This window comes from Rhincodon typus, chromosome 22 (assembly GCF_021869965.1).
Source record: "Rhincodon typus isolate 14 chromosome 22, sRhiTyp1.1, whole genome shotgun sequence".
Classification (NCBI taxonomy): Eukaryota; Metazoa; Chordata; class Chondrichthyes; order Orectolobiformes; family Rhincodontidae; genus Rhincodon; species Rhincodon typus.
Window position 1 is genome coordinate 47,623,242 of NC_063353.1, and position 11,197 is coordinate 47,634,438.

The 11,197-nt window shown below is 42.5% G+C and overlaps 1 protein-coding gene across 1 annotated transcript in view; it reads left to right on the forward strand.

Annotated features, from left to right (window-relative positions):
* The window catches only part of dmtf1 (cyclin D binding myb-like transcription factor 1), a 68,665-nt gene that overhangs the window by 54,976 nt on the left and 2,492 nt on the right, over positions 1-11,197 (forward strand). Inside the window, exons 11-13 of the mRNA XM_048610013.1 lie at positions 3,336-3,485; positions 5,448-5,843; positions 6,129-6,261. Of these exons, the coding sequence (XP_048465970.1) occupies positions 3,336-3,485; positions 5,448-5,843; positions 6,129-6,261 (679 nt within the window). The remainder of the gene's footprint in view (positions 1-3,335; positions 3,486-5,447; positions 5,844-6,128; positions 6,262-11,197) is intronic.

An 11,197-nucleotide genomic window follows, 5' to 3' on the forward strand; every position in this document is an offset into this window, starting at 1 on the left:
CCTCTTGTTGGCCTATCTACATACTGTGTCAGGAAACCCTCCTGCACACATTGGACAAAAACTGACCCATCTAAAGTACTCGAACTATAGCGTTTCCAGTCAATACTTGGAAAGTTAAAGTCCCCCATAACAACTACCCTGTTACTTTCACTCCTATCCAGAATCATCTTTGCAATCTTTTCCTCTACATCTCTGGAACTTTTCGGAGGCCTATAGAAAACTCCCAACAGGGTGACCTCTCCTTTCCTGTTTCTAACCTCAGCCCATCACTACCTCAGTAGACGAGTCCTCATCAAACATCCTTTCTGCCACCGTTATACTGTCCTTGACTAACAATGCCACACCTCCCCCTCTTTTACCACCTTCCCTGATCTTACTGAAACATCTAAACCCCGGAACCTGCAACAACCATTCCTGTCCCTGCTCTATCCATGTCTCCGAAATGGCCACAACATCGAAGTCCCAGGTACCAACCCATGCTGCAAGTTCACCCACCTTATTCCGGATGCTCCTGGCATTGAAGTAGACACACTTCAAACCACCTTCCTGCCTGCCGGTACACTCCTGCGACCTTGAAACCTTATTCATGACGTCACTACTCTCAACCTCCTGTACACTGGAGCTACAATTCAGGTTCCCATCCCCCTGCTGAATTAGTTTAAACCCTCCCGAAGAGCATTAGCAAATTTCCCCCCCAGGATATTGGTACCCCTCTGGTTCAGGTGTAGACCATCCTGTTTGTAGAGGTCCCACCTACCCCAGAATGAGCCCCAATTATCCAGGTGTCTGAATCCCTCCCTCCTGCACCATCCCTGTAGCCACGTGTTCAACTGCTCTCTCTCCCTATTCCTCGCCTCACTAGCATGTGGCACGGGTAACAAACCAGAAATAACAACTCTGTTTGTTCTAGCTCTAAGCTTCCACCCTAGCTCCTTGAATTTCTGCCTTACACCCCCATCCCTTTTCCTACCTATGTCGTTGGTGCCTATGTGGACCACGACTTGGGGCTGCTCCCCCTCCCCCTTAAGGATCCCAGAAACACGATCCGAGACATCACGGACCCCACAACCTGGGAGGCAACACACCAACCGCAAGTCTCTCTCGTTCCCACAGAATCTCCTATCTGTCCCCCTAACTATGGAGTCCCCAATGACTAATGCTCTCCTCCTCTCCCCTCTTCCCTTCTGAGCAACAGGGACAGACTCTGTGCCAGGGACCTGTAACCCATGACTTACCCCTGGTTGATTCTAATCGGTCCAGAAATTGCCCTGAGAAATAAGTCAATGAACTGTTATAACCTAGACAAACAGGAGGCTGGAAGAACACAGCAGGCCAAGCAGCATCTGGAGGAAAGGAGAAGTAAACATTTTGGGTATTACCCTTCTTCAGGACTGGATGTGGGGTGGGGTGAGTGGAAGGGTGGGTAGCAGAATGGTGGTAATTGGTGGGTATCGGTAGTAGGTACGACCTGGTTAGTCGATGGGAGGGATGAATCTGGTTGGTAGCTGGAAGGAAGGATCAGGAGGTGAAATGGCAGGGAGGAGGTGGGGCTGGAAAGGGAGCCAGGGGTGGATGGGAAGGTTACTTGAAATTGGAGAACTCCATGTTGAGTCCTCGGGCCATAGGGTGCCCAGGTGGGAGTTAAGGTGTTGTTTCTCAAATTTGCATTCCGAATCGCCAAGGATGGACATGATGGAGGGGATGTTGGTATCGAAATGGGCGGTGAGCGGGAGATAGGCTGGCCGTTATGGGCCAGGCAAAGATGCTCGGGAAACTGTCTGTAGTCTACGTTTGGTCTCACCGATGTACAGAAGACCACATCGGGAGCACCGGATGCAGTCGACTTGGTTGGAGGATATGCAGGTGAAGCTCTGTCTCACCTGGAAGGACTGTTTAGGGCCCTGGAGGGAGGTGGTGTGTGGGCAGGTGTTGCATCTTCTTTAGTTACAGGGGAAGGTACCGAGGGGGTTGGAGTGGTTGACTCAACATTGAGTTCTCAAACTTCAAACAACCTTCCCACCCTTTCCCCGGCTCCCTTTCCAGCCCCACTTCCTCCCTCCCAGCTACCAACCGGTTTCATCCCCACAATCGACTAACCAGGTTGTACCTACTACTGGTGTATACCTCTTGCCATCATTCCGCTAACCCCCATCCCCCTGTCTTTATCTGCAGCTCCCCCTACCCCCACATCCAGTCCTGAAGAAGATTATACCCAAAAAGCTGACTTCTCCTACTTTCCTCCAGATGCTGCCTGGCCTGCTGTGCTCTTCCAGCCTCCTGTTCGTCTACCTTGGATTCCAGCATCTGCAGTTTTGTTTTTGTCTGTTTTGTTGAGTTGAAACATTGTTCTATGTGTGCATGTGTGTTCTTTCTGTCTGCAAAGAATGGAGACCAATATATTAATATGTAGCTTCTAATAAACACAGGTGTGTGAACATCCTCGAGACTGTCACTTTTGGTCCAGACTACCTGAGATTACTCTGAAAGTGTAAAGTATCTCATAGGTATGGGTAGCAGGTGAAGCTAGCTGTTCCATGCTGCTATAGGAGCAGTGTTCGCCACTAACAGGACGTTGCCATAAAGCCAAAAAAAATAGTCTACTGATCTCACAAATGAGTATGTGGTTGATGAATTTCAGTGTGATGTCAGCTATGTAGGGCATACACCCTGAAGACTGGCAGATTGTATCAAACAACATATTCCTCAAGTATTGGAAACAAATAAGGTACTAACTGTACACAACCAGGCCACACTTGCAAAAATGACAACACAGTGTCCAATATTAAATGTGATTTTGCAATTGGAGATCATTTGCTGAATAATCCTGAGTGTGAAAAATTATTTTGACAACTAATTTAGGATTGTCACTTTGACCTGCAGTGTGTCACACTTATTTATAATGGCATCTACGTAAATTACAACATAGGGGCCAGTTCTTTGCAGTCAGAAAGAACATGTACACAGACTGGCCATTTTAACTCAACAAAATGGGTTCATTTCTTTTTAGGGCAATGCTGTGATCAATCACAGTAAACCTTCCTGATTTAAAATTTAAACATAGCTCAGTAGTTAACTTTCAATCATCAATAATGGGTGCATTCTCAATTTCAGTGTCTCTACCAATCAGAGAACATTTGTCAACCAATCAGCACTCTTCTCTCATACTGTATAAATATTGAATTTTTTTTCTCCTTGAATTGGTATTCTTGTGAATTGTCATGGTAAGTGCAAGATAAAAAGCTTCAATAAAATGTCTTTTATTCAGCAATATACATTTTTAGAGGGTTGAATTGCTATGTTATGTGGAGCTCACCTTGTTGCTTTTTTCTCCCTAGTCTTTCAGGTTACAGCCCACAGGAACACCAGGAACTTACCTGATCCAGACTAGCTCAAGTCAAGGTCTTCCTATAACACTGACAACAAGTCCAACAGTTACCCTTACCTCACCATCCTCTCCAGAACAGATTATTGTGCACACACTCTCAGTAAGTATGGATTTATGAACCTGTTCATGTAGCTTTGAAATATTAATATGATTATACAGTTTTCCTCAAGTACTTAATATAATGATCATGGTGTAAGTTTGACACCGATGGAAACTTAGTATGAAATATTAACGTGAAATCTTAGCATGAAATATTTCAGTTTTGAACAAAGTATCTTGATTATTTTTTTCTTTCATGCTAACTTGGGATCAATGACTCATTTTAGATTTCCTGTCAGCACCTGGTGATAACATAAAATATCGCTAAGTCAAGTCAGAATTTGTAAGCTTTTGGTAAACAACCTCCACAGCATAGCTAAATCTTACTGCATTTTGTATCAAATACCTGTATGCACCCTGGTTGTGAAATGTAGCTGACATTGAGATGTCATCGAGTTAGCCTGCCTATGAGTACACCTGAATTCCACTCCCTAAGCACCTGGCAAATAAATGATGTATGCTTATGGTGAAACTCCGTGATGGTTGCCCAGTATAATATAGATGGAGCTGGAGTATTGTTTGCAGTTATGTTTGCCATACTATAAGAAGGATATGATTGCTGTAGAGAGGGTGCAGAGGAGATTCACTGGGATGTTGCCTAGGCTGGAGTGCTTTAACTATGAAGAGAGACTACATAGGCTAGAATTATATTCCTTGGAGAAGAGAAGGCTGAGGGTAGGCCCTGATTTGAGATCTACAAAATTATAAAGAACATAAATCTAATCAATAAGATGAAACATTTTCCCCTTAGTAGACGGGTAAATGCTAGGGGGCATGGATTTAAGGTAAAGAGTAAGAGGCTTAGAGGGAATTTAAGGAAAATTTTATTCATCCAGAGTGTGGTAGGTCTGGAACCACTGCCTGAAAGGGTGGTAGAGACCGGGACCATTGCAACATTTAAGAAGTATTTAGATGATCACGAAGTGCCATATAGCATACAAGGCTATGGACCAAGGCTGGGAAATTGGATTTGTGTAGATAGGAGCTTGCTGACAGTCATGGATACAATAAACCAAAAGGCCTCTATCCAATTTGAAAGATCCTTCTAACTCTGAAATTCTTGGAAAACAACAGTCTTGGAATGATATTGATATTCTATTGTTTCTCTTAAGAAATATTTCAGTAACTAGGAACTGTTGTGTTAAATGTATTATTGACAAGACTAAAAGCCATAGGAGCAGAAGTAGGTCATTCAGCCCTTCGACTCTACTCTGTCATTCAGTAAGACGCCACTTTCCTGCCTTTACCCCAAACCCGTTGATTCCTTTACTGATTAAAAATCTGTCAGTCTCAAATTTGAATATAGTTCCAGCTTCCACAGCCTTCTGTGGTGAGGAATTTCACAGATTTACTACTCTCTGAAAGAAGAATTTGCACTTCATCTCTGCCTTAAATGTGCAATCCCTTACCTTGCTGAAATTATATCCTCTGGTTATAGACTTTTGCACATGGGCGAACAACTTTTCTGCATCTACCCTGTCATACCCTCCCTCTACATCTTGCGTTTCAATAAGGTCTCTTATTCTTTTAAATACCAATGAGTACAGGCCCACCTATTCGATCATGCATAAGAAAATTCCTTGATAACCAGAATCAACTTAGTGGACCTTCTCTGAACTTCACTTTATACCACTATTTTTCCTTCAACAAGAAGACCAAAACTATTCACAGTATTCCAGCTACAGTCTGACTAGTGCCACATGTAGTTTTAGAAAGACATCCCAGTTTTTACTGTGACTGTACAAAACCTTACAGCAAATTGTAAGCACTTTTATTCTATTTATGTCCGTATCTCTCCAGTATAAATCCTTTAAATCTAAATAGTTTTCTGAACTACTACTGTGTCCAGTTAGCAGTATGTGGTTGTTTAAAGGGTATAATTCATGTTTTGAGTGCTGAGTTTTAAAAATATTATTGGTAAAAATATTTTGTTGACCCAACCAACTCTGACATCTCTCTGCAGCCTGAGGCTCTTCTTCACAGTAGTAATGAAAACGTCAGCGTACAAATGACACACCCAAGTGTCATCATCCATGCTGTTGCCACTGATGACATCACTTCTTCAATAACCCAAGCTGACTTGACTGTTGACTCCACAATTGACCACACAGATTTGACAGAGAATCAGATTAATTCCACATCACTTGAAACCGATGCCTACAGCGAGATTGATCATGCAAAGTTAACTGAAGACCAAAGCACGGTTCATACAGACCTTACTGAAACGGAAATTGCCCGCTCAAACCTTAACTCTGATAATAGTGAAGAGGTGATGGGTTCAGAAGTAAATATTGATGACTCCGACCTCAGACAGAATGTTGAAGTGCAATCTGATCTAAGTGGTGCTTATGTGACTGAGGTAAGAGTTGTAAAAGTCACATTTCACTAAATTAAGCACAAATTGAAGATGTAAAAATTATTATTGTATACATGTAGTTCTTTCAAATAACCATTGTAGAGAATGCTATATAACTCGGATGAATTTCCGTACTCAGCATTAATATTCATAATATCACATTATTGTAAAATATTGTGAAATATTTTCATTTATTAAGCCAAATATTACATAATTCATGTTTCCAATGCTGTGATTGAATTTGGGGTGTATTTTGTATGTTTCTCAGTAACTGCTTCTGTTCAATAGGCTCTACGTTCTCCCAATATTGAATCAGGCATTGACGAAGAAACCACACTTATCGTTTCATCGAATCATGGGTTTATTCAGTCAACAGATGATATTGACAATGACTCAGTTTTGCCATTAACAACATTGACTGGTAAGTGATTTTATTTTTGTACGGTTAAATGCAAATCTCTTTCCTTAAATATGTATCTACAATTTTAAAACCTCATGAAGAAAGTAACTCAATAAACCTGTTTGTATATCTGAAAAAATAGTGACTTCAAAATGCTGTTGTTTTTTTGAATAGTTTCAATCTTTTGTAACGTAAGCAGCCTTGGTGTTTCCCAGGGATCGCTTCTAGGGCTGCTCCTTTTCTTGACATGTCCGGTAACTTATGTGCAACAACCACCCACATTAAAAGATCCTATGCAGTCATCTTTCGTCCCAGCCTCCTTTCCTTTAATATTTCCTGCCATTGCATGGATTTCCAGAACCGGACGTCAATGTGTCTACATGCTAATCAGCGTAGCAGACTCTCCCGAGCAGTTGCGCAACTTAGAGGGAACATTGGCCCCAACAGTGACAGACCTGAACATCCTCTGCTTTCATATCCTAGAGGATGCCAGCTATGATATTGACACCCCTTCCCTGAGTGAGACCTGGCAGGCAGGAAAAGAACTCTGCTCAAAGAACAAGTTGTCAGAGGGTATCTAAGGAAGAACAAAGACTCCATGGAAATGGTTTTGCCATAAAACAAGCTTGTTGAGCATCTTAATGAGTTCCTTTGTGGAATATGAACCCTTCAAAACCATTCAGCTCACCTATCCCAGGAGCAGTATACCAGTCCTCAGTGTGTATGCCCCAAAGTGGAGTTCACCTCCAAGCTTGATCAGTTGTTCTCCTGCCTCCCAAAGGGAGACAAGTTGATTCTCCTTGGTTTCAAAACCAGAGTTGGGAGGGAAACAAACCTTTGGAAAGGTGTGATTTGGCTGGGAAGGCACAGGGAAGTGAAACACCAACACCATTCTCCTGACCAAAATGCTGAAGGCATAGCCTGGTCATAACAATTGCCCTATTTTATCAGAGAGGCAATTCAAGTCCCCATGGAAACACCCTCACTCCAGACACTGGCACCTGCTTAAATACATTATTGTTAGAGTGTTGGGCTCAAAAGATCATTGCAGGACAGGAGCTGACAATGACTGGACCAACTATGTCTATATCAGCCTGAGCAGAAGCATGGTTGCAGGACATGCAATATTGATGGACTTTGTGAAGAAAGATCTACTGAGGCAGTGCCTCAGCCAACTTGATAATGCTTAATGAAAAGAAGCTTCAGTGTCCACAGTACCTGATCTGCCATTAAATCCATCGTAAACAGAATCTACAAGGAGTTTCTCTCCCAGGATGAATAGAGAATGCTTTGATGAGAATGACCAGAAGATCCAGGAGCTGCTAAATCATAAACATAGGGTGGTTCTGAACAGCAAACACCACCAAAACGTGAAGGAAAGAAAGCAACTCTACAGATAAATGAGGCCAAGGTCCAACAAAAAAAGTGATCTAAAGAACAGATGGCAGGCAGAAAGAGTGCAAGAAATCCAGCAACTCACCAACAGTCACAACGGGCTTAGATTCTTCAGCACATTTAGGACCATCTGCAACAGGGCTACTTACAGCTACAAATGGAGGGACACTGAACAAGTACAGAAACTGAGTCAGTAGCACTTCCAAGGATGTTCTCAACCAAGATTCAGCCCTCAATGTGGGTACCCTTGACCATATTCCATGACGTACTACCTGTCACCACCACAACACAATCCCAACCCGATGTGAGGATGAAAGGACAGTCCAACAACTGAAAACCAGCAAGGCTATGATTGCTGATTGTTTTAGCATTTCAGTGAGAATTCATAGTGGAGAAGCACTTTTGGCACAAATGCATAACCTCCTATCCCTCACCTTTGAAGGAGGCAATCATAACACTAAGATTATAGGAGCAAAATTAGGCCATTCGGCTGACCAAGTCTGCTTTGCCATTTGATTGTGCCGATTTATGTTTCTCCTGCCTTCTCTCTGTAACCCTTGATCTCTCTCCTAATCACAAACCTATCTACCTCTGTCTTAAATACACTCAATGACTTGGCCACCATAGCCCTCTGCAGCAATTAGTTCCACAGATTTGCCACCTCCTGACTGAAGTAATTCCTCCGTATCTCAGTTCTAAAGGGTCGTCCCTTCATTCTGAGGCTGTGTCCTTGGATCCTAGTCTCTTCTTCTAATGGAAACATCTTCACATCCAATCTGTCAAGGCCTATCAACATCCTGTAAGTTTTAATGAAATCTCCCTCATCCTTCTAAACTCCATAGATTCCAAGTCCTCAACTACTTCTAATATGACAAGCCCTTATTCCTGGGATCCGTTCTATAAAGCCCAAGGGACTTAGAACATCCTCCTCAAATTTGGCTCCCTGCAGAAATTCATCACCATTCTCCACCAGCGATGCAGAGTAATATCAGCAGTGTGGTCCAATTCCTGTACCTGATGAGGTTACAATGAAGGACTCTCCTCAATTTCTCTTCTCATTTAATCCTCAGATAAAACCACCACGAGTCACCTCTAAGAGAGCATCTCTGTGATCCAGTAGGACTATGATGACTCTATTTTTTACCTTTACTGCTCATAGGCCAGCATCTCTCAAGCATCAAGGCTGTGGTTACTGTAAGGCATGTTGGGCAAGCCCCATCATCCACAAGCCTGAAGTAAGACTCCAAAACAAGCTTTCTACTCCATCACAGCAAGCAGTTACCAGGAGGAAAACAGAAGAATGTCCTCAAAACTGCCCTGAAAAAAACATAATCACCAACTCTTGCCACAGACAAAAAACTGGAGAAGGAGCATCCTTAACAGGACCAGGTGGAGACTGAATGCAAACAAGGACTGTGTGAAAACCTCCGGATTCCATTCACACATCTCATCAAACACTGCTCGCCTCACCAATGACAGTGGGTGCAGATCATGCATTAGTCTATTTAGTCATCTCAGGACAACTCCAGAATACAAGATCATCTTTGGTCTCCAGGGACTGCCTAAGAAGGATGGTCAGGATGGTGGGAAAAGGCAAACATTTGCAGACAAAATTTAAGGCAGAGGAGTTTGATGTAGCACATTTAGATGATTGAAAAGATCAAAGAAAACTTTAATTTATATACTGTTGTGCTTTTCACAACCTCAAAGTCTCAAACCAATTTATAGCCACTGAAGTAATAATCACTGATGAATGCAGGAAATACAGCAGCTATTTTGTGATGAGCAAACTCCTACAAACGCTAATGATCATAAGCAGATTATTCTGGTAATATTGACTGAGGCATAACCTCTCTTACATTGAACCTGTCAAACAGATAAGGTTTCAGTTTATCATCCTATCCAACTAACAACATCACCAGTGTAGCATTCACTCAGCAACTGCACTGGAGAGTTAGCCTTGATTACGTGCTCAAGGTTGGAGTGGGACTTGAACGCTGAGTCTTTGTGGCTCCAAGACAACTGAGCCACAGCTGACATACAAGAGGAGGCACAATATAAAGGATGTAATTCTGAAAGGGTGCAGAATCAGATATTTGGGGTATATGTGCACAGATTACTGAAGGTGAATAGCTTGAGGAATGGGTAAAAAAATGTATGATTATGGGCTTCAAAAAGAAAGTACAAAAGCTGTTCGGGTGCGGGGGGGGGGGGGGCCGTGAGAAAAACCAAAGAACTGCAGATGCTGCAAATCAGCAACCCAAACAAATTGCTAGAAAATCTCAACAGGTCTGGCAGCATCTGTGGGGAGGAATCAGAGTTAACATTCCAGGTCTAGTGACTCCTCTTCAGAACTGATGGGAGCTAGAAAAAAGATTTTTTTTCATGCAGAAGATGGGGGAGGGGGTAAGGAGTAAACAATAGGTCAAGATAGAACCTAAAAAAGAGAAACAACAGTTGGTCAGACTAAGGAGTGGATGACAGTCAGCCTAGGGGAATGAATAATTGCTAATGGGGACTATTGATGGGTTGTGGCTAACAATGGGCCTAGCGTGAGGGTTTTGGAGTAAGGACAGGGGAGGTGCCTGAAGCCCTAAAATTGTTGAACTCAGTATGGAGTCCAGAAGGTTATAGAGTTCCCAAGAGGAAAATATGGTGCTATTCTTGTAGCTTGTGCTGAGCTTTGCTGGAGCACTGCAGCAAGCCTGAGAGACGTTGGCCAGGGAACAAGGTGGTACGTTGAACCTTTTATAGATCACTGGTCTGGCCTAGATAGCATAGTTGTTCAGTTTTGAGCACTACACTGAGGAAAGATGTTAATATATTGGAAGGGTTATAAAAATAGATTTGCAGGAATGAGGGACTTGAGTTCCATGATGGATTAGAGAGCTGGAACTGCAAGAAGAGCGATTGAATGTTCAAAACACAAAGGGGTTGCATAAGGGTAAGTCGAGAGAATTGTTTGCAGTAGGTGATGGATTAAAAAGCGGAGACCACAGATTTAAAGTGATTGGCCAAAGAATCAAAGGTTACACAAGGAAAATGATTTTTAAATATCAAGTAATTTTAAGATCTGGAATGCACTGCCTGTGTGTGGGGGGGGCAGGCAAATTCAAGGAAATTGTATAAGCACCTGAATGGAAAACATTTGCATACCTGCATAAAAAGGGCAGAGAGCAGAACTAGCTGAGGTGCTCTTAGAGAACCAGCATGGGCCTGATAAGCTGAATGGACTCTTCCTATGCTGTAAACATTCTTTGCAACATTAGTATGAAATGCTTATGCTTTTGAATATGAAGCCTTTCTTTTTTCACTAATGGTACCAAGTAAGTGAGAGATGTCAGTGCTAGAGAATGGACACTTCTCCATTTTGTGCACCCAATGTCAGCATCATCACATACAAGCCCAGCTTGGTAATGCAGGGTAAATGTCATTTTTTTTTTTAAAAAATTCAGTCACAGGGTGTGTATGTCACTGGCAAGGCCAATCTTTGTCTTCCTTAATTGCCCTTAAAGGAGAGGAACATGCATGTGGTAGTATTCAAATGCCCTTTACCTTCTCA